The sequence below is a fragment of the Sparus aurata genome, chromosome 21 (assembly GCF_900880675.1).
Source record: "Sparus aurata chromosome 21, fSpaAur1.1, whole genome shotgun sequence".
NCBI lineage: Eukaryota > Metazoa > Chordata > Actinopteri > Spariformes > Sparidae > Sparus > Sparus aurata.
Window position 1 is genome coordinate 14,843,450 of NC_044207.1, and position 25,001 is coordinate 14,868,450.

The 25,001-nt window shown below is 41.7% G+C and overlaps 1 protein-coding gene across 1 annotated transcript in view; it reads left to right on the plus strand.

Annotated features, from left to right (window-relative positions):
• The window catches only part of st6galnac3 (ST6 (alpha-N-acetyl-neuraminyl-2,3-beta-galactosyl-1,3)-N-acetylgalactosaminide alpha-2,6-sialyltransferase 3), a 90,349-nt gene that overhangs the window by 28,641 nt on the left and 36,707 nt on the right, over positions 1-25,001 (plus strand). Inside the window, exons 2-3 of the mRNA XM_030402566.1 lie at positions 8,509-8,703; positions 15,888-16,297. Coding sequence (XP_030258426.1) covers positions 8,509-8,703; positions 15,888-16,297 — 605 coding nt within the window. The remainder of the gene's footprint in view (positions 1-8,508; positions 8,704-15,887; positions 16,298-25,001) is intronic.

Genomic DNA, 25,001 nt, shown 5'->3' on the forward strand with positions numbered 1-25,001 from the left:
ATGACAGGAATAAAGTAATGTGTCTGGACCTCAATCTCAAGAGTGGCTCTTTGTTTATGCTCCCGTCCCCTTTCTCCGGAGAGCAACGCTGAGACTTTAACAGAGAGGAGGAAGAGTGAGAGAAAGACTCTAAATATTTTCTCAAACGCCTTAATTGAAATTGGATTTTAACTGCTCACTAGACCGTGGTGGCAAGAATCAGGTGCCAGGGAGGTAGCGCTTTTGCATTGCAAATGTAATTTTCTTCTATTTTTTTTTTTGCCCATTGCCCAGGAGGAACTCGAAATAGCTGGCAGATATGTTTTTTCATGAGCCATTTTCTTCAGGTTGAGCCTCTCATTATTCCAATACCCACTGTGATTAGCTTTTTGGATTGATCTACAATGTGGTTCTGTTGTTCACTGAGCTGCCGTGTGAGTCTTTGTGGGAAATTGTATTCTCTTCATGCCCAGATATAGCGCGACGGGGGTAAAACTTTGATTGCACAATATTTACAAGGAATGTGCCTTGAGTTTCATTCATTTCGCAACGGGATGGAGCACTACTTGTTGATTATTCTGTGATTTACAGATGTTTTGCCTAGTCGGTGTACATTAAGCTGGAGTGATTGATACAGAAAGAAATGTTTGGACATCTACTTTCACCTGTGGACTCTCATTACCTGTAAATAATGCTTTAAAATGTCAGTCTGCACTACCTGCTCAACACCTAACAGACGTGAGACACAGCGAGTGACCACCTGATGAACATAGTGGAGCATTTAGCTGGCCTGGTCCTGGGCTTAAGTTGAGTTATTTCCTGTTTTATGTTGAAAAAGAGATCCATGCTTCCTGTCTTTGTCTTTTCCTGCCTCTCTGTGTTCACCTGTGTCATGAGTTAATTAGTCCCTGTGTATGTAGTCAATGTGTTTTCCCTCCTTTAGTTGTCTGGTTGTCAACATCTGTTTCCCACTCCTGTGCCTCATCAGTGTTCCTGGTTTTGTTCCCTGTTTCTTTCGAGTTTGTTCTAATTTCTTTGTAGTTCTCTTCAGGTTTTTTGATTTGTCCCCGCCTGCCTTTTCTTTTCTTTTTCTTTATCCTGTGTTTCTTCTTTGCATTTCAGCTTTATTTTATTAAAGCTTGCTTTTTTGTGGTTTCAACCTGCCTTGGTGTGTCAGATTTGGGTCCTGTTTGCTAAAACCTGACATTACAAGAGCTAGATATATCCCTGAGGAGTTGGTAGAGACTAGGACTGGGCAATATACATAATATATGTAGTTATCATTATATGAGACTGAACAGTATATCGTTTTCGATTTTGGATAACATTATATCGTAGTTTGAAAGGCTTTATTGCAGTGATTAAGTGACTGTTCTGTTTGTTTTAATACTTGCCTCATTATATCCACAATTCTGATGACTATTTATCAAGAATGTTGTTGTCTTAATATTTTGTCAAAGTGCAAATAGGTCACCCTTACAGCAAATTATTTTTACTAGATCTGCTTGCCGTGGCCATGTGGCAAACACAGCAGCGGCATTAGTGTTACCACAGGGAAACGCTAGAGGTCGATGGAAATTTTTGCTTAAGGTGTTGTTTTCAATTAGGACTGCCACAATAGCAAACTTTCACTACCCGATTATCCTGGCCAGACAAATTAACAGTAATCTATGAATGTAGCAATGTCCACAGAACTTTGGGGGAGAAAATGGCAACAATCAAATCTATTGTGGGGTGCCATTTAGCTCAGTGGGTAAAGCGGGCATCCCATGTACAGAGGCTTTGTCCTCGCTGCAGTGGACCCAGGTTCGACTCCCGACCCGGATCCCTTTGCTGCGTGTCACTCCCCCTCTCTCTCTCATCCTGTTTCCTGTCCAAGTCTTCAGTTGTCCTATCAAAAAAGGCCAAAAAAATACTTAACCGTGTGTTCTGTCTTTTTTGGCAAATAGTTGCCATCAAAATACGAATAAGTCTAAAGTATATAAGTGTAAAAAGAAAGTGTACAAAAAGAACAACTACTATCAACTAGAGCTGTCCCAAACGATTATTTTTCAAATGATTATTCTAGCGATTATTTTTTCGATAAGTCGACTAATCTAACGATTAATTTAACGTTACATGACCAAACAAAAGTAATGTAGTAACTGTAACTGCCGTTAGTGACTTATATGAGGAAAAAAATACCGCAGTTGTAGGCGGAGCAGCGTCTGTCCTCCCGCCTGTCCTACCAACTCTTTGTCACATATCTGCCCGAAAAACAGCGTCTGTCACCTGCAAAAACCTTTAGCTCACTCAAGTGGTTGTGTTGATAGAAATCACCGCGATGGTCAGCCCTCAGTGAACTTTCCCCCAGAAAACAGCCTCCGTCCCCGCAAGTGACAGAGTCACACAGGGACTTGTTTACTGATGGCGGTTATGTAATAATGTGATTTAGTGCAAAAAAGGGGGCCGGGTTCTCAATCACTACACATTATAAATGGTCCGCGGGTTTAGATTGACAGGGGGGACACCTGGGAAACACCCCGACGTCATCATCATGACGTGTACCGTCATGTCTCTTTAGGAGTGGCAGCAGCTTTCTGTGTGAATTACATGGTGGTTCGTCTTTATTCCAGTGGTGCTTTGCTCTGTGTAAATGACCAACGGCGGAGAATTGACGAACTGCCGCTGCGGCGTTAATGCAGCGTGTCTGTGTGAGAGGGGCTATTCTCAGCCTCCGCAGGTACTACCACTGCAAATTATTCATGTTGATGAATTTATGTTGTCGATTACGTCGACGCGTCGTCCCAGCCCTACTATCAACTACTCAATTAGTATTGAAAAGGCAACAAGATGAACTCCAAAACAAAAGGTCGAACATCTTTGTTGGATAATTCAGACGATATAATGATATTTGTTATTAACACAATGTCAATATTCATTTTTTTTCGCATCACGGTTATTGTGAATACAGTGATGTTGCGACGTGCCTATTTTGAATTAAAGACTTGTACTTGAACTGGAGTATTTATCACAATACAAAAGTAAAGAATTGGAATACTTCTTCTACAATTGTTCAAATGCACAACACTGTTGCTAACTACTAGAAAGTAGTCTGCCAGTAGTGTGTTCACTGCTTCTGTCCAAAAGCAAAAGAAAAACAGCTATTAAAAGTTCAATTACTGTAAAGATTAAATTAGTAACATTTCACCATTGTATTGCTCGATTTTGGCACAACAGATGCTTCAGTTAAGTCATTGCTGGGAGTGGACAAAGTTTCCATCGATGCCTTCCTGCAAATTCTCCCTCCTCTATATGTAATCTGGTCACACAGGCTGACTGCAGGAGAGACTGGTGGAAAATTATGGCTCTCTCGTGTCTGGAGTCCCAATGATCCCACGCAGTCTGTCTGCAAACTGAGATCAATACCCCCTCAGAGGAGGTTTTTAGCACCTTTAAAAATAGCCCCTTCAAAGCTTTCTGTGGGGGTGGTGGTGGTGGTTGGGAGGTGTTAAATGAACCATCCTGGGGCTACAACCATAAGTGGCACTGCAGTTAAGGGCCATCACTGTCTGATTTGATGTTAGCAAACAAGGTCGTTGCAGCTGCATATGGAGTCATATTCCTCAAGCAAAATGTTTTAACATTGACCGAAAGCTCTAATGCTGAAACTTTATAGCTGTTCTGCTGCCTCGCCGGTGTTAATGGTCCCCATTTTCAGCTGGCGCTCCCTTACTTCCCCACTGTACTCCTTCCTCAACATCAGGCCTTCCAACGTCCCTGTCAAACGGCTCAATAAGCCGACTCCTGATCGCCCTGATGGATGAGCGAACCAGGAGAGGAGTCATGAGTCTCACACTCCAGCTAGTCGGGGTTCAGCGCCCCCTCTCCGCTAACGCCAAGCAGTCCAATATCCTCCAGACTTTGACACATCATTTCCCCTGTGATTTGTGGGCAGATTGAGGTTGAAGGAGACAAGGAAATTTTCCGTCCTGTACAGATGGATGTTGCAGAATTGCAGACTGAGCTCAGAGTTGTTTCTTTTTTTTTTTCTTCCGGACAAACCCTCCTGGTTTATAAAGGATTGGTTTCATAATGGGCTCATGATGACTAGCCATTATGGCACATTTTCAGAAAAAGCCTGACCAGACCTGCCATTTTTGTTACTTTTGGGACGGAACAGACTGATTGTCCTTTTGGGAAAGTGTCCATTATTTTGTTAAACACCTTAAGTTCAGAGTGGCAATCGAGAATTTCCCATTTGTCCTCTTTGTGCTGTTGGATGAAAGATCACAGACGGGACCCCACTGTTTGTGATCAAAGATGAGCCCTAATGCCACGAAATGATGCATGATGTAATATACATGCAATTGGCAAAATGAGATAGGCTTGTCAGGGCAGCAAATGGTGACCGTCTTTTTCATCCCACCCCCTCCTCCCCATGTTTGATCTCGGTGCTGAGATGCGAGGCCTTCGGCGCCTCCCTGGGGATGTTTGATGTTGAAGATCAGAGCTCATGGTGGTGCGGGCACTTTGGCGGTGGGGGCATCACCATTACTGGGCGCCACATCCAATCTTCTCACCATCAGATAACTTCAAAGAACCTTCGAAACACCACCTTCCTAAAATATCCAGCGTTTCCCATCGGTGTTGTCTGTTAGATTAGCAGCATGTTATTGAAGTTTCCCAGGATAAAAAAAGAAAAACTTCTCTGAATTTGCTGAAATATATCATCACCTCTGGCTGCAAGACGTCGTAGCACACCAGAGATTTTTTTTTCATCTCTGTTTCTTTCTCCGCCGCACATTGATCTCTAGCTCTGCCAATAGATTCTCCTCTGTGAGACCTTTCCTCATCCTCCATCTCTTATCCATTATTCATCACTCTCAGCTCTTCCTGCCAAGCCATAATACCTCATACCTCCAGACGAGCCAGATTTTGCTGTTTTGCAATGTATGAAACAATGACACCCCGGCTGTTGCTCTCTTGGTGCAGATGTTGAAACAGAAAAGTAAATTTCAATATCATTGCACAGGGGACGATGACTTTAATCCTCTGACTTTGATAACACAAGACCAACAAGCTCATGGGTCTGTGAGGCTGTTCTTACATCACTAAGAACAGAGTACAGCTGAGGTCGATGGGAATGTCATTGGTTTTGAAGTATTTGATCATAAAGAAAAGTATTGGACAAAGGTCATGAAAGTCATAAAAATAAATCATATTTTTTATCAAATTTTGGCAAATCAGGTCAAGAAAGACATTAGTTTTATTACTGTGTCATGTCAATCATCTGGCCCCTCTGGCAGGGGATAACAAAACACTGCTGTTTTACAATAATGGGGAAAACAGTGACTTTTCCTCTGGTGTCACCAGCAGGTCAAGACAATCACCAAAGTCAGTAGACTAAGGACGTCAAATGTTTGTAGTTAACCTCCAGGTGATCCTTTTTGTTTAGTTGCCAAGATTTGGATGACAATTGTCAATCTGCCAATGGTGGATGGTTTTTACATGGAACCATCTGGGAAGGCGCTGCTAGAAGCTTTTTGGAAAAAGGGCAGGCACCCTAAAAAATGGTGATTGGACAAACCATTTGTCTATCGCAGGCTAACTTTAAATAATCTGAACAGTAAGAGAGCACTGCTACCAGTGGAGCCTGCTGGTAAATCAAATTCTGAATGAAGCCAGGAAAATGTTGGATTGAGAGCACAAATTCTTATTAAAAGACGTTTCGATGCACTGAGAGCACTGGACAGGCTTCCAGCTCAATGTGAAGCGACTGAGGCGCATTAAACGCCTTCCTTTATCCTTACGAAGCCAGTTGGGAGAGTGCCTTTGCTATTCAATGAAATAAATTCTTCAGTTCTGTTATAACTGATGCTAACCAAATGAGTAGCAGTTTGAGTCTTCACTCACCACAGGATTCAATTCGATTAAGATTCAGCTGTCAGTGATTTGAATATGATTCTCCTTGCATCTTGTCAGCTTTGGGTGAAAACGTCTAAAGAGTTAGGTAATTGTTGTGAGGCAGAATTCACGCACAAGTTAATCAATTCCAATATATGACCCAAAAAGTATGCATTCAAAATACACATTAATCAAAAGTAACGCTGGCCTACTAATGTCCGGCCAAAATCAACAGTCAGTACTGGCTGCGATCTCTCAGTTATGTCTCTGTCTCTGCACCGATGCACAATCTTCCACGTCTGCATCCTGATGCATCTTATATTCATGAAATTTCCACACCTCTACTCTTCAGAAGCTGGCGTGGTTGTTTTCAAAGGAACAGTCGCTTCTCTTGATGGCTGTCACACATAAGCCTCATCGGGAGTTGCTGTCTCTAGCTGTGTGTTCGGCCTCAAGCTACCTGGCAAGATCAATTTACAAGATCACGTGATCCCGCATTCTAGCTGCCTCACAAGGTAATGGAACTGCTGGTGGCTCTGGCTGAACAAATCACCATCCAGCGAACATGAATGTCTCAGCAAACTTTCATGACAATCCTTCCCATAGATGTAGAGATATTTCAGCCTGGATCAAAGTAGTAAGGCAGACAGAAATTGCCTTCCCTGGAGCCATGCCGCTAGCATGGCTAAAAAAAAGTAATGATTACTTTGCAATCATGTGTCGTCTGGACTTTTTGAGTCAATCGCATTAGAAAGAGTTAAAATTAGAAATTCTGTGTGTGAATAAACATAAAACCACGCAGCGGCACAAACAACGTGGAGGGAGGAGAGAGATGCCCCTTTTGTAGCTGGAAATACAGTCATTATTTTGAGTTATTTAAAAAAAACCACACACACACAAATGCTTGATCAAGGGCCGGCACAACCCGGCCCGAGGATATTGACAGGAAATATCGGCCTGACCCGGCCCGGGTCGGGCTCGGGCAGAGAATCTCAACTCTACTTACACTCTCTGGCAGGCATGTAATGCCGGATGAGAGACCTGTTGTCGGCGGGACGGTTGCAGGTGGGCCCATAATGCCGGCGGCGGAGATGAGAGCATGCGCTGTCGGCGGGATGGGAGGATGTAAGCCAGGGACGGAGAGGGTCGGTTCGGCCCCACTGACCAGCGTCAACTGACTCTTCAGATATCCAGACTTTACCTGGTGATAGTTGCTGTAACTATCGGGGGTAAAGTGGACACTGCAGAGACGGGTGATGGTGGTGATTTTTAACTCTCCACAGTAGCTCTTCTTGACAAAATCGATTCACTGTTTCCTTACGTTGTCCTCCTTAGGAAACTTAAATAAGCAAACGGCGCTGTTACCCTACATACTGTGGCATCCAGGAAAGATGCACGAGTGATGTGGAGGAGACATTACTGTTTAGCTGACTGGTTGACTGGTTAGCTAGCTGCAAACTATTCTAAGAGATGCTATCCAAGACTCGAGAGCGAGCGGAAAAAAACACCGACGCTAATGCGCTGAATGTATTCATACCACTTCCGCAGCAGGGCCGGGTTTATGCAAATCAGATTTCTGACCCGCCCATTAAATCCTGAACACAGAAATTTTGAGACACAGTTTGTGAGCCTAGCTCCAAAATTAAATTCTAAATGGTTGAATGGCTTTTTACATGTTTTAAGGAAATACATTTATGACCTTTTTAATGTGTTTAGAAGAAAATGGCTGAATTTGCTTTACACGGACTTTAAGTGTTTATCTCTGCTTATTGACTATCTTAGAAGAAAGAGGACTTCAGAGAGATCTGTTCTCACTTGAACGCATCTGAAGTGAAGAAAAGAGGTTACAGTGAGTCACTCATGCTCAATCTCAATCAAATGCATCAGTGATTGAATTTAACTAATTCTTCTCTCAATGCTTTAAAGCAACTCTGCCCCTTCAGAAATGTCTTTTCGCCGTTAAGAGTGCTCTCGTCTCTCTGTCTCGCTGGCCAGACACTATCAACGAGCCTCGAGTAAGATGCACTTTTATGCAGACTCATTTATCCCTAAGAGATTTTTACTCGGATATTAGGCGGATGATGCATTACCACACTCCATGCTGACAAACTAAACATATTTCCCCATGTTTTCTGTATTTCTGTTGTTGCAGTGTGAATGATTTTGCAGCTTTGCAGCTTATGTAATATGATGGGTTTTAAAATGCAATACTGAGATGTACATTAAAGATTGAACATTTAATTCAGCTTTTTTACATTTTATTTAAACATATATAACTTTGCTGAAAAAAGTTGCTGCACTAAATAATTCTAACTCTCTGCTTCCTTTTGGCTCGACGGTGCTAAAAGTTAAGGATGTCATTTTTGATCTTCTCATAGAATTTTATGCACATTACATCACTGCCAAAAGCCCAGTATTATATGGTGTAATGCAGTGTGTTATATATATTTAGAGATGAATCTATCTCATTACCTTAATGTGTAAAATGTGTGTATCCTATGGTTTATGTTACATATTCTATACAGTGTATGCAGCAAACATTTCTGTGGTCATGTAGTGTAGTTGTTGTTGTTGTTGTTGACATGAAAATCAAGATTTCAAGAGCTTTAGTGTCTGATCGCTGCACTCCTTCTCCCTCCACAGAGGAAGTCGCTGATCGCCACCAGTCTGATTGTGGCGGTGTCGCTCTTCGTGGTCGTGGTGAGCTACTCGGAGAAGCCGTACTTCCTGTTGCAGCCGGTGTTCGGTCAGACGTTCAGCAGCCACTGGATGTTCTCCAAGCAGCCGTACAAGGCCTTCAAGCCTCACCTGGGCTACGTGAGCATCCCCAAACAGGAGGTGAGGGACACAGAGGAGCAGAACACACGGACACATACCAGCAGGCAGAAACAGACACAGCAACTTCATTTAATAATGTTTTATATTTTCTGTCATCTCTGTGTTTGAAGATGTTTGAATACAGTTGATATGAGCTGCTGTCTTCAGGTTGCATTCAGGTAGCATCTTGTAAACTTAATAATGTCTTCAAACTAAAGGTGTTCAAATCCATATTTTCATTTTAACAGTGGTTCCAAAACTATGTGTATCTTTACTGACAAACCCACTGAGAATTATTACCTGACTTCAACATCTCATTGTTTTAGTTCAACCTTCAACTTTACTTTCTTGTTTCTCTGCCTGCCCAGCACCAGTAGTGGAGCATTTAGTGGCTAAAAGGTTAAGAACAAAAAAGAGCAATATGTTATAAGCAACTGTTTGCTCAGTAAACCGACAGACTGAGGTGAGAATAGCTCTGTCTCAATTTGGGGGCTGCATCCTTCAAAGGATGTAGACCACAAAGGCCGAACTGATCATGTTAAATGAGATATTCTGGTCTACGCGGACTTTACTGTATACGTCAACATTTCCCCTTGATTTTACCTTTGCGACCTTGACAGTGTTGGGATCCCTTGTGTTTTAGTATTGTTAGCTATTGGAGTGACTTGAAACCCCATACTCACATTTAAAGGTGTATTCAGCTGCTGTTTTGCTCTGTGAGTTCACCATTGTTGTCTTTTGGAAAAACAGAATCTTGGGATACAGTTGGCCATGACGAAATGGTTGAATCCTCTATGGCACGAGAGAGGAAGTTCAATTTTATAAATTCAAGAGTTTAGAAGTCATTAATTAGTCCTTAAAACATTAGTTTTATCCATCCTTTAATTTCATTTAGTCAAAATCAGTCTTTAAACCTTCCACCGAACCTCATACTGTCTACTTACTTGTGTTAGCAAAATGTGGATTAAGTCAACTTACTCTGATAATCACATTCCTACATAAAATGCAGGTCCATGTACTACATGCCTCAATACTTACCTGCAGTGTTTAAATAAGAAAAGGTCTTAGTCTTAAATGTGGTTAAAAATAATAAATGGGTCTTAAAAAGCATGAAATGTGTCCAATACCTGTAGACATCCTGAATTAACCTTTGTACAGTTGTCACATTACAGTGTCAAAATGTATGTCACACGCAGGTTATCTTTTCTTTTATGGTGCTTTCAGATTCTCTAACCTCCAGTAACATTAACCTGCCATCATGCAGCAGCCCGATAATGAAGGTGCAGTCGGATGCACTCATGCAAAAAGCGCAGCACCTCCTTGAGGACTTTCTTAATTCATTATATCAGGTTCTCTGTGATGGATCCGAAAACGCCTTTTTGATGTCTCCTGCGTGCATTATTTCTTTGTAATTTCAAACACCCGTGTCCGTGATCCTATTCTTGTGCCTTCAAACAGCTCTGCGCTGTATATTCCCCGCACAATTTATGGAAATTGAAATATCAAAGCCTTTTAATTCCCACCACATCAAAATGTAAAAAAGCAAGCTGTGTGTTTGTTGTTTAGGGAGGCAGCTGACGAAAGGCGGAAATTGTGCTCATACTGGTGAATATTGGGTAGTTACGCAGGAAAATCGTGTAATTTGCTCACATGAGATGCATGCAACGTTTCTGGCTGACGGGTAATGAGGACGGTGCCTTCAGTTTGGTGTGCAATACATCTAGATTCGGAGCAGCGATGGAGGAGTTGCTCCTTCATGAGAAGTGGATGCCTTATATTCAGCGGGCTGATATTGGCAGATTAATGTGGAGCGTCATCCTCTGCCTCTGGAGGGTTTGATTCCGCACAACACGGGCCCAGAGGCAATCACATCTAACACCAATCTCTACGTCTGCACCTCCTTTTGCCTCCAGACAAGACTGCTTAAATCACTGCCCTCTCCCCATGGAGATTTATGCAAATCATAGGCAAGACGGGCAGCTTCAGCAGAATTAGGCCTCTTTTCAGATCAAATGCCCCAACCTGGGAACTCTCTATAGCAAATCAGAAGGGGCAGTGATTGGCCTGAGCGTCGAAAGAGTTCTGTACGCTCCCGGATGTTTCTTACAAAGGATGGACAGAATTGTGGAGGTCTGGTCAAGGTGATACTCCAGTGCTGGTTGTCATAAGTGATTATGTCCGGAGTGAACGCCCCGCTGTGTGAGCTGTCAGCCTCTGTTAAGCACACAGCAACACCGTAAGAAGCGCCGTATTTCTCCTGGACGGTGAGGCAATCTTACATGATCCACAGTGAGGTGTCATTTGAGGTGTTATAAACCTCTCGCAAGCATGTATAATGCATAACCCCGGTAGCATGGGAATGGCCGGACTTATTTTCCTCATTTGATTGAGTCTGCCACCCAGTGTGATAAATCGTCCCCGCTCTGCTTTTTTTCAGGGGAAATAGAAAACATTTGTCTTGTGGCACTTTACATTCATGCCCCTTGCCTATCACACACTGAAACACAAACTCAATATTTTCATTTAGACCTGAACATGTTAAATCCCAGCCCTTTGAAACGTAAACAATTGCCAGCAGGAGGTGAAAATTGCTTCTATTTTTAGATTGATTCGTGGGTCTGTGATTGTAAGTCTTTAGTATAACAATCAGCTACTTTCACACAATGAAACTTGAGCTAATAAAGACTTTAGTGATGTGTAAATCAGTTGGTAGGAAACTGCAGCGCCGTCCTATCAAAAGCAATAAGCTGTGTCAAGAGAAAGTCACTTTAGCTTCATGAGCTGCAATGTAACTTCCCAAATACGCATTTCAAACAATCCCTGCCTCTACAAAACAGCAACAACCACCTCTGAGCCAGCCACCTACACTCGTCGCTAACAGTAAAACGTCAAATCTAAGAGCTCTCACAGGGCTTCTCCAGTGGCACATTTGGCAGGGAATCACGTTGCACTGACTGGCTTATCCGTTACTACTTTAAATGAGCCTAGTTGAGCTGAGAAGCACCCAATTGGACCCTCTCCAGAGTGGGACCAGAGCGCACCCGCCCTGCCTCCAAGCGGGCTGCGTTGACGTCTCGTGACCACAGCCAACCCCTGACGACCCCCGACTCCCCCTTCAATAAACATTTGCTGCGATTGTGAAACTCATGTCTGTGCAGGAGAAAGGAGTCTTTTAAAAGTCTCTCAGGACTTTTGTAGCTTTTCAACGATATCTCTTCAGTTCCTCTCCTGTGTCCATGTGTGTACTTTCCGATTTCTGCTTTATTTTACTGTTTCATCTTGTTCGCTTTCAGCTGCTGTGGGAGCTGTATTAAGTTACTGCTGATGAAAACCAAACATTTGCTGATTTTTGCTGCTCCATAGCAAAAACTTTTGAATAATTAAATAATGGGGGACTTTTATTGTGAAGAACTAATAAGAAACATGTTTGATTAAATTTGTCTTTTTAATACAGCAGGGAGGAAAAGTGTTCTAAGCCGCTATTCAAGAGAAGCGCTTCATTAGTTAAAATCCCTCAAGCAAGTAGGCCTGTTGTACGTGCTGCACAAAAACCATGTCCAGCCCAGCCAGCGCATGTGTGTGTGTGTGGAAAAGCTCCACCAGTTTTTTTCTTTTGCGGGGGTTGAGCTCTTCTAATGCCGGGGCTCGCCTCCCCCTGACCAGTGAATGAGTGAGTGAAGTAATAGTTACGTAACAGTATCAGTTACGTGTGTCTGTGACAGGGTGTCTGTGGCGAAAATCTGATTTCTATGGTACAAACTTAACTTTAGTGGTGTGTAATGCGTCAACTGTTACGTAAGGAATAAATCGGACAGTGAAGCAGGCTGTAGTGGGGAGTCCGCGCACATGAGGTCAGTTTCCCCAGCTTTTCAAAATCAAACAGAGTTACTCACCTCAACCAGAGGGAGGAGGATTAGACTTTGTGTTGTACGGGTATTCAGATTTTTCTTTTTCTCTTGAAAAAAAATAACACATTCATTTAGAACAGTAAACAGGCAGTTTCACCAGAACTACTTGAGGAGTCAAAGGTTAATTCACACCTTCAAACCAATCAGAATCTAGTATTCACTCACTTGCAAAGTTTGACCATGAGAATAAGTCAACCAGCTCCTGCTTCAAAATGCTGTAATAGTTAAAACAGTGAAACAAGAACAGAACTAAGAGCTACAGTCATGCTAACAGCTTTGGGAAAAGTTCTGGATTAGCCTATGAAAGATACATCGTCATACATCATCATTATCCTTGCAGCACTCTGTCATTGATTTTGAAGTCATTTGGTAAAAAAACAAAGTACTGACCAAAAGGGAAATTGAACCGATGATTGCACCAGAGTTAATGCTTGAGTCCGGGCTAAAAGCGATGAACCGACCACCAGGCAGCATCTAGAGCCACGCCACTAGCATGGCTAGAAAACTAAGCATGTGCTGCAGCTTATTGAGTTAAAGATATTTTTAATTAATTTTCCATTATTCGGTTTCAGACATAAACTTTTTTCTTCTTCAGGATAATGTGTGTGCCCCAAGACGAGCATTTGGAATTAATCAGTTTCTCCCGTGCAGACAGCTACAGCTAATCAATGAATTTTAAAGTGCCAGGGAGGCTCCTTACACTGGGACTTGGCACGTTAATGTAATAATTATTGCTTCTTAATTAATCGTGTTTAGAGCATTTTAATGAATGTCAAGGTTAAGTTCACATCCCAGTGCTATAATTCAATGATGACCGTCTTCCCCGCATTAAGCCTGCTTTTGTAAATAACCCACTTTATTTTTAACACACTCGTGCATTAAAATCTGAGGCTTTGAGTAGATTTTGTACTCACCACTGAGTGCCAAATTATTGGGATTATAAAAGTGCACTCTGTTTGCGATTACAGGATGCTACACTGACACATCACGACCGTTAAACCGAAGCATAAATCACAGCTGAGAGGATGAAGAGGCCATAACGTTTTATTGATTTAGAGGACGTAACGTTCAGAGATTTGTTAAGAGCTAGATATCCATTCCTGTATCGTAAATGAAAATTGTCCAGTAGGGTTTTTAGTTGTTAGACGAAGTGTTACACGCTTCCTCAGTGCATGTAGATTAGTTTTTTTTCTTTTTAAGCTTGTGAAACGACTGCAATTCAAATTTTTGTTGTTAAAATAACCATAATTAATGCCAGAAGTACAACCTTCCTGTCACTGTCATGCCTTGCTCAGGGGCTCTTCGCTGGTAGGTTTACAGTTACAAACCTATGTGTCTCACATGCATTTAGCCAGCCAGTGTTCCCCACAGAGTTCAACCAATCTGTGTGTGCTGAGAGGCGTGATGGAGTTATGAGCTGGACTGAAGGGAGCGGGCGATGATGGACGAGCTGCTGACAGCTCAAGGCTATGCTGATGTGTGTCTCAACCAGCCAGTAAATGGAGAGCTACCAGCTCAGGTCCAGAGATCATTTCTCAACACATGACTGACTCCATACACGAGAGAAAAAGCAATAGCAGGTAGCTCTGTCGGAGAAATTCATGGAATAATTATGTCTCATAAGAAATAAAACCAACACTGTTTTTAATTTCCTTTCCAAGCAGTCGGTCTTGTGCACGCACAACAGTGAGTCATACGAGTGACGATAAGCCAAGTTTTCATAATAGAATTTACTTGTGGGATTGTGTTTGCACACTAAATCTCTCGTTTGTTGATTAGATGCCGAACATGCAAGAGAGAGTTTCATGTTCGCCGCCTAAACAGTCGCCCGGAAAGCAGCGCAAATGCAATTTGTATGCAGACCAGTGACAATACAGTTATTCTTCATTAAGCAAATGATCAAACATGGCTTAGTCATGATACAATGGTTTTTCTTTTCTAACTTTCTCTTGCATTCATTCACTTAAGTAAGCTTAATCTCATCAAAACAAACCAAGCATATTAGCTTCAATTAGTTAAATCTCCCATTTCGGATTCAGAGAGGGCTTTCCTCCTCTTTTGGCAAAGCGTGGCTAAGAGCTATTATTGAAGATTACATTACAAATCATTACAAATCCCCTCGCTCCAGTGAAGTATAATAAGACGTATAAAAAATATATAGTAAGATAAATGATGCAACTCCCCGGCTTCTTTAATCTGCATTGTCACATTCAGACTCCGGTGTAACCTCTGAGTTCCCGCATTCAATTAACTTAATCAGTGTTGGTCCTGGGCTCAGTGACATTAATCTTAGAAAAGAAATGAAAGTTATGGGCCGTAAAATTCTTGATGAATTGTTTTTATAAATAATTACCAAATGCATTTTATTTAATGCTCTGATCACACAAGGCCCCTTGCCAAAACCTCACTTTCATGTTATTATTGTACAGGTGTAAAGTAAATCACAAACTATAAAAATAATAAGATGAAACGACATGAGATGCTGTATATTGAGGAAGAAAAATAAACTCAGAGGTTGATATTCAGTGTTGGTCTGAATTGAGTTAAATTAAACATATAATATGTAACATTTCTGCATCAAAATGTCTAAAGATGAAGGTGTTGTATGTATTTTGTTGAGTTGTGGTTTTAACTATGCCGCTATAATTTCTGTATAAACACCAGATGACTCGTCAGAGAATGGGGAAGTAAGTCAGCGAATCGTGACTGAACATCAAACTTTTTTATCTCGTCTGTGAACCTGATTCCTGCCTCAGCCAACTTGTTTTGATTGACTTTAACTTGAAACTTGTCATGAAATTGACCTGAATCAATCTTTGACTTGAGTTGAACTTGTTTTTATTGACTTGTATCCAAGACTTGACTTTCTCCTGTCTTCCTCTCTTCTTTATTGACTTTGAATCTAGACCTGACTGACCTGACCTGTTGCCATACATTTGAGATTTGACTTGAACTTGTCTTGATGGACATCTATCTGAGACTTGACTTGGATTGGTTGTAGTTTTCTTGAGCGATGATGTGGACCTGAGATTTGAAGGAATATGTCTTGATTCACTTTAACTAGGGACTTGATTTGATGTCTTTGTTGACTTTGACCCGAGGCTTTACTTGGACTTGTCCTGATTGTCTTGGTTCAAAGACTTGGGTTGGACTCTTGACTTTCACCTGAAACTTGAGTTGAACCTGTCTCTGCCAGTTTTAGACTTAACTTGAGACTCTCCCTAACATTGTGAGACAACTTGCCTCTATTGACTTGAGGTGTGATTAATAATTATAATCATCATTCCTCTCCTCCAGCCTCTTAAGCTGCACTGTGAGCTCTGCAGCATCGTGTCCAGCTCTGGACAGATGTTGGGCCAGGCTGCCGGCCCGCAGATCGACCGCTCTCCCTGCATCTGGCGGATGAACAATGCGCCCACGCGGGGCTTTGAACGCGACGTGGGCCAGCAGACCACGCTGAGAGTCGTCTCGCACACCAGCGTTCCCCTTCTGTTGCAGAAGCCCCAGTACTTCTTCGGCCAGGGCAACGACACCGTCTACGTTGTGTGGGGGCCGCTACGAAACATGAGGAAGGATGGGAAGGGCATCGTGTACAACATGCTGCGGCAGGCGGCGGAGAACTACCCTCATGCACGTATCTACGTCACCACAGAGGACAGGATGAACTACTGTGACATGGTCTTCAAGAAGGAGACAGGGAAAGACAGGTGAGTCAGACCGCAGTCTTCATTTGTTTGCAACAGCATCCCTACATTTCACAGCGGACCTTCAGTTTTTCCTCTCTGATAATTTCAACACTCAGCACTTTGACATTCACTTTTCTCCTTGCCGCTATAATATCGACTTTATCGACGCTGATGGTCTGCTCAATGCTCTGTGCTTTCCTCATCTCAAATCCCTCCTTTCATGAGGCTTTATCAAAGTGAGTTACTTAACTTTCCCTCTAAAGAGGCTCTACATGGCACTGGAGGCCATTCTCTAAAGAGAAGCTTTTATGACGAGCCTCAGAAGCATGCGCTGCCTGGGTTATAGATGTTGGCCAAATGCCGCTCTGGGGAAAGTCTGGTTAATGAGGTAGCATGATGCTGGCTGTCTTTCTAAACACCCAAGTTGCAGCCAGTCTCACAACTTCTTTGACATTTTAAATGTGCAAAAATGGTAAAATTATTCAAGCTAGAGATCAGTAAAGGATAACCTGGAATGTTAGAATGTTGTGTTTGCCTGAGATGTTTGCCAACAACGTATGCTAAAGTTGCTCTCTGTTATTCAAAGACAGAGCAGCCGAACAATTCCTTGCTCTATCAATTCCCCAAAGAGAATTGCAGGTTAATGACTATGAGAACCAGGCTCCAGGCTCGCTATTGTTCCGGATGAACCTCATTTTTCAGACTAGCCTCTGCTCATTTCCACCGAGCTGTACACTCCTGCCTCTCCCACATGTCATCAAGACCTCTCTTAACTTCTTAAGAGGATTAACATGTTCCGTAATAGGCACAGCATCCATTCCATTTCAGCTCCATTGTCTTGCTCTTATTCAGGATGGCAGGGTTAACAACGAATTTCATGTAGAGCGTCCGTGTTCAGCCGGGCTCAGCTGTTCTAAAGGCCCGCAAAGAACAGATAGAGACATGGGATTAGGGAGGTATGCTCGGGGAGAAGAATCTCATTACAGGACATATTGCTCCTGGGAGTGATGCGGTGCCTCAATCATTACTGATTGGTAACTGGGACCAAAGTCGAGGTGTGAACAATGAAGCGCATCTAATGCATATGTGATGAGCGCTGTGAGGTTTGTCTATATGTCTGTTTGTCTGCCAGCCCATCATTGTGTTTGTCTGGCACTTGGCTGCAGTGATGTAACACTTTGAAAAATCTTAAAATATTCATTTTATTATCTCAGCATATCCATGAAAACTACACTTATTAATATCTCAAAGTCAACAACAACCTAACACACTTAAAACACTCTTACTGGAGCAGCTTGTCCGCCTTTACCCTGTCATTTGTGTGTGTTTGTTCACTGGTTTACTGTGAGTGCGCGCTGCATAGTGCAGGGGATAATCATCAGCTTGGTGGAGATGGAGCAGTGATCGAACACAACTCTAATTATCCAGATTGCCTCGAGCAGCCTAGGAGATGCACCGCCTCAGCTTCGACTTGCTGATCAGGCGCAGTGAAGCGCTGACTGAATGACTCGGCAGTCGACCGAGTGACCGTCTCCCCAGTAATTTAAAAGCAGACATAAAGGGTCTGCCAGGAAGCGCGGCCATTTCTGGACGGAGGTGGGGACATTTTATTTAAAGGGTAACTTAGAGTGTGTTACAAAAAAGTAGTGTAAAGCTGTCTGTGGATGCATGTAATCTGATTAATTGCCTCCAGTAATGTAACTCCTAATTAAGCGATTAGGCCCTGCCACATATTTCTTTCCAATTGAGGATGGAGGTTTGGTCGTCTTGTTTTCAGGGCTTTCTTTCTTGTTATGTAGTTTTTTCTTAGTTTAAGGAGGGAAGTTCTGGATCACTGGCCCACTGTGTGTCTTGCTCACACTTCCCCCATTATTTTGTTAATTTGTTGCCAGGCTCCCATAGTTTTGGTTCATTAAGTTCAGTTTTTCTTAGCATTGCTCTCCTATAACTGGTGGACTCATTACCAACAAGAACACTATGAATATTTGTATACACTACACACTATACATTATTATTGTGCCACATGGAATAAGAGTTGAGAGGGTCCTCTTGATAACATTAGAGTGTCACAGACTCTATAATCAGTATATACCCAGGATACTGTTGGTGAAAGTTGTGTTTGTCTGCTGTCAGGAAAAACGTCCGTGTTTATGTATTTTCACACAACGAGATGTTGTATCGTGATGACTCAGCCGTTTAAGGCACAACACCACAGTGACTTCCGGGGTTCAAACGCGGACGAGGACGTTCGAAGCTTGGCATCCTCCTATTTCACCCCATCCATCCATCCATCTCCTCTTCAATGAACCGTGCAAACAAAAAGCAAAGAAATAATCTGTAAGAAACAGGCAGGACATTTTCAAAGCAACATCCAACCAGGAGCCAAAACAAAGTCTGACCACAGCCTTGGATGTAAATGCATTTGGCAGCCGCTTAAACATATGATTCATGTAATTGCGCACTGCGGCTGGAAGTTGCACAGGCTGAACCGATCCGTCATCAGTGCTACCTCCTCAGCTGCAGTCGTTGGCTGTCGGACCGTATCGGCGTGGCCCTGTTACCGGCGGTAGATAACGGGCCTCACGACGACACAGGACTTAAATCACAGTGTCACTTTACAGCGTTGCCACCTGGGCCTGCGTGACCCGGCTCTCTGCTTCCCAGCCAGCTGCTTCTCCGTAGCGCGTGTGTGTACTCGGGTTTGTGTGGATGTGTGTTTTCACAGTCCTGTTTCTGATAGCGTGAGTAAGTGAGGGCAATTTTTTTTTCCTCATACCTGTGAGTACCCATTCATGTGGTGTTTTTCCTACCCTGCAGACTCTTCAGCATTTTATGTCTATCGTTACTTTGATTTTATAAGGAATCGATGTGGTGATGGTCATAGATTATGATGCACAGTTGAGCACAAGATACAAACAATATCTCCTTGTCAAAACTTTACTTCGAGGAGTGACTCGATGTCACAGACTCCACATGTGACCTTTCACTTGAGGAGAACACGGGTGCCAGTTAGACATGGCTCATTTACCTCTGTGTACTCCAGCTCACATTACTCTGTCGTTCTCAGATGCAGCCAGCATGAAATTAGATTACCAGTTGTTACCTACAATATTTTATGGCGTCACATCTGTCTCTAAATTAACTCCTGTTGAGAAGTCGGAAATAAGAAGTCATAAATGTGGCAGCAAAATCTGTAAAGTGACGTGTTTTTAAGGGCTTTTTTTGTAATGAAGACGATGATGTCAGATGAGTTTAGGCAGAGCGTGATGTAAAATAGCTGTTTGACGGAAACTCTCAACTCAGGTACATTAATTGTGGATGGAATGGGGGGACTGTGACCGAATTTGAATCACATTTAATTTGAGAAATTGTACTCTGAGGAAATTAATTTTCAGACTGGACCAGAACAAACCGGACGTCAGAAAAGTGACACAAACACAAATTATACTCAAAGGGCTTGCTAGTGCTCCGGGGCTGAGTAACAGTCTGACGAAAGAACCAAAAATGGATATTTCATCTGCAATTCATCATCAGGGGTGAGTCACTCTAATCGTAGATGAACCTAATAGCAGATGCTCCACTCGCCAAATATGTGGCGAATTTTATTTTAATCTGTTATATTAGCGTGAATGTCATGGCTGTGTAATCATGCTTCATAATCTCCGGCTGTCCACTTCATATGAGTATAAGTACCTCTGGCAGTCAGCATCGCTTACTCATCCTAAACTACTTTTGGATCTGAAAAATGAAAACACCGTTCAGTTCAACAGCTCAAGAGACTGTTCAATATTTGTGAATGTGAACAGATTCTTTACAAGAGTCAAGTGTCGCAGACCTGAGATGTTAGGAGAGCCTGGAGGTGCTCCGTAGAGAATGAATTGGAGGAGAGGAGGAAGCACCCATAGGCATTGTCTTTGGATGAGGGAGTATTTTCTGGTTTACGCATGGCAACATAGTAACTATTAAAACATCATATATCATGGTGCAATCAACTAATCTTTTGTTATTTAAACTGGCAATAGAGAACTTGTCTGCCTTGACTTATCATTCTGCTGAAGTAAATGATTTCACAGTGTAATGGCTGCAGAAAGATGATGTATAGAATGGTTCCCTATTAACCTCACTTTCCTTGTGCTGTTCGGTCCGCCACTGGGCTGGACGCAAAGGAATTCCGTCTGCCTTTTTTTTTTTAAACTAGATCATCAAGTAACAAAATCTGCTTACTGACCATTTATTTTCACCGCAAGGAGATCTTGCTTTGGACAGTAGTCAGGCTGTTAGCAGTAGCCATGTTGCTAATACTGTCTTTGTGACAGTAGCACCAAGACAGGGTTGAGTTGTTTTGTTTGACGTAAAATAATGAGTCACATTAATGTACTGAGTGTGACAAACAACTAAATTAAGTTTTTAAAGACAATCATCATTTTAGTATTTTAGACCTCCCAGCATGCAATGCTCGACAGTTAAAACTCTGTTGTGTAGTACATAAGAAATGTGCTTTGTGCCAACCCTCAAGGTTGTTTCTTTGATAATAATGAAAACAAATGACGCTTACTATTGAATTCAGTCTCTACCCTGAACACTTACTGGGACTACTATTACTCAAATTACTGAGACAGACCTAATGTTTTTTGTGGCAAGGTGGAAATCATATGACATTCTGCTGATTTAAAATACTTTGATTGAGATTACAATGGAAGCCATTTTCCCTAGCCTAAAAAAAAAGAAATATGAAAAAATGGCCTTTAATCACAATTATGTGAGAAAAAGAATTTAAATTATGAGAACAAGTTATAATTATTTAGATTAGATGTATTAAATTACAAGATAGAAAGTCGTTGAGATACATTTTGACTTTTTATCTCATCTTATGATTACCACCTACCATGGGAATACTTTTTTTTTTTAATCAAGCTTGGTTTTCATCTAATTTATTTTTTCTTTAACTGGCAGAAATGAGCTTCTATAAGATTTACTGACTTTGTTATAGATTCTTTTGAGATTTTCTTTTCATTCAGCCTCAAAGTGCCTGATAGTCCTGACAAAGCAGCTGAAAATAGCTGCCTGACAGTTAAATGTTGGTAACACAAAGTAAAGGAATGTGACAGAGAGCTTGATCGTTGAACTTCTGTTGATGCGATCTGCGTCCTGATGTGATGGAGAGCTTCAATGTCAAATGACTCCCCACCAGTGCACAGCTTTTGTTTACAGGGCGTGCGGTACGTGACTGTATCTGTAATTGCTTTGCGTATTGGATGTGACGAGAAGAAGAAAAAAGACAGAGGGATTGTTGCTCTCGGCTCATGTAGGAGATTGAAACACAATGTTTGCAGCATCACCACAGAACTGTAATTTCATGCTTATCACGACGAGCCGTTTAAAGAGAAAAGACAGCGGGGGGATTCATTGTGTATCTCTACACACGAAGCAGTGATTCCCTCTGTACACGCACTAAAAAAAAACAGCATGAGTGTGTTGCTTTCCATCCAAACCAAGAATTTGTCACTGAGCAAGCGTGTAATGACATTATATTTCTGTGTTGAAAGCTTGTAATTGCTGTGAAATTATCTTATTAAATGAAGCCACTGGAAACGCCGGAGCACAAATAAGCCGGCGTTCTGGGCGGCTGTTCGTCAGGTCAAAACCGGTCAATTCAGAAGAACGAGGAAGTCATCACAGTGTTTGCTCTCAAAGGAGGAGGGGATCAGCGGCCCGTCATTTTCTGTGTTCTCGTGACCCCGTCTGAGAGAGAAGCGAGGCGGTAGTCAGAGAGAGCGAAGCAAATTGTCAAGCTGAAGGCGAAGTGCAGTCTTCCTTAAAGTCCATTTGCATTTATGTCCTAATGGTGTAATGACACTCTGAAGATGTGGCAAAACCATCAGCGGAGGAGGGGTGTTGGGTTTCCATTTGGAATTTCAAAAAGTCGAAAATCCTTTTATCTTCCATCCGTGTTAGAGGGTATTTTATTTCTTCCCTGGCTCTGTGTATTATAATTGTACATTTTAAAACAAAAGAACAGCTAGAAATCACTCAGTCAGTAATTATAAAAACTATTGAGTCACAGGACTTTTAACCAAGGAAATAAGCAACAGAGCCTCACACCAAAACAACTTAATTTTGTACGGTTCCGGTTTGGTTAGGTTGAGGAAAACACAGGCCAGTTGCCCGGATATTACGTTAGCAGTTAACATTTCTACAAACCAGCAGAGCCACACTAGCTATTTTCCTTTGGAAGTCAGATCATCTCAATCTGTGAGTGTTGCAACCAAACCAAACTGTAATGTTTTCCTAACCCTAACCAAGTGGTTTCTGTGCCTAAACCTTAACGGAGCATAAGCACAGTGTTGAAAATTCACAGTCTACACAACTGAGTCCACATAGCTTAATAATTGTACATACTTTCTTCCCATATTTATGTTTCTTATCCTTTTTTTCTTGCTGAAATGAATGATTGCTCAATAAAAGCTCTGTGTTCTGAAAATCGACCAGCGGCTTCTTCACATCACTGACAGCTTTGTCACACAAGATGATACCTTTAGTCATTCCCTCATTTATGGTGCCGTCTCTGCTCTGTGGCATATTTCAGTCGACTCTCATATATGCGGTGGAAGCTAACAAAATCACAGTGTTTCTACCCGCTGGACAATATCGCAGGTAGACACGATGGTTAGCCTGCAGCCACAAAAGCAGTAAATGCATTTTCTGTTCTGCTTTGCAGCACCTGATTGAATAAGCTCCACTGGGCGAAATCTCTCAAACACACACCTGCTTCGCTAGTCATGTAGCAACCCAAGCCCATCTAATAAGCCTTATTAGATCAAATGCCTCTGTGGGTTCAGAAAAATAACAGTCTAAAGAGATGAAATAGCCTCATAACACCAGGCTCCGTGGTGTGTCAGAGTGTGTTAAGAATATGTCTCTGCACCACCGTCACAAAGATAGTTTCTTGCCTATTTATGCGGTTAACAAGAGTAATGTTCGTCCTTTAAAGGGCTATATTGTCCTTAAAGACACGAGAGGATAAGATGAAACTTTATTTGGCTCTGTTGGGAAATTATGTGGCGGCAGCAGCAAAGTAATAAGGATTAGATGGAGAAAAGATACTGAATAGATGCATTAGAACATAAACTAGGCTATTAAGAACAGCTTAAACAACAAGAACAGTAATCATTTACAACTAAATGGATGCATTTGTTTATACTGAAATTTTGCATCATCTTTATTCAGTAAAATGGTTCACAGACACACATTTTACTGTGATGTACGGCTCCGGGCCGACATAAAATCAGGCTGTTTGTCAGCCACAACTTGCATTTAATACAGAACAGCGTACTCTGTGTGGCTTAAAACTTGTTCTGAATGCTGACAAAACAAAATCTCAAGATGTTTTCTAATGTATAATCTAAGTCACTTAACCTTCAGTCCATGACCACTTTCAAGGGATCTGAGACCGAGTGTGTCTCAGTACAAATATGGATAATTCTCTCTCTCTCTTTCATTTCAGCTTCACTGATGAAAAAGACTGATGCTGAAATTGGTTTTCTATTTTAGAATCAAGTCCGGCTTTTCTTTTGAGGCCACCTTTATGTCTGTGCTGGGCTCTGGTGATCTTATATAAATGAATGCATCTTCGCAATGCCCACACACAATGGCCTCGCTCACCATTAGCCTTTGTTTGAAAGTTAGTTGGTCTGTCACGAAAATGGAATTTCTAACTTTGATACATGTTTGATACCATTTTCGATACCAAAGGGAAATCATAAAATAAAATCAGATTTTTATGAAAAGATGAATATAACAAGGTGTAATTGTGTATTGTGTTAATAACAACAGCATCTGAGTTCATTTATTTCTGGAGGAGGTGTGTGGGCACTACAGCTGTGCGTGTGTCGTCATGCTGTTGGAGTAGAGAGCAAAACAAAAAACCCAGCTAGCACTGAAGTATGAAAAAATGAGAATTGAAAGGGAAAAATATTAAACATTGGAGGCATGACCTGCTGCTGCTGCTTCTTCATACACAACCCAACCTACCTCAGTGCTACTTTGCACCTCATGTAAATACTGTAAATATCTTATTTAGTTCATTTAGTCTATTTTATCTCTGATCTTTATTTGATTCGTATTTATCTTTTCCAAGCACTGACTTGTTCTAGCATGCTGACCTGTTTGTGTCTGAGAGCAACTCTTCCACTGCCTTTAATTGTCCTCCAGGGACAAATAAAGTAACAATTTTTAATATTCAGTATTGATATGTATTGATAATTCGATTCACAACATTCTCGTCCAGTCATTGTCATATTCTTAATTACAAGGCTTTACTTGCTCTTGTTCCATCCTACCTACAGAACTATATCCTTTGAAAAAGTAGGGGAAGTATTGTCTTTGCTCCAAGGACAGAACTGTCCCAAAAGTTTGTGATGTACTTAAAAAAAAGGGCATTTAAGTACGCTGCTCCATTGCTTGGAACCAGTAACAAAATGACCTGAATGGCCTGACCCAAAAATTCTGATTTGATTTTGATTTCTAAATTGTACACGTCCTCTTAACATTTCAAAGACTAAAATCATGACAATCATTGTTTCATTTCTAATATGTGAAAGTATAAAAAGAATAGCATAAAAATGCAAATGAATAACATAAATCACCTGATGAATGTTATTAAAGTCAACTGGTGTGTGCAGTGCAAAGTATAATACAACAGAATGAAAAGCAAACAGATCAATCA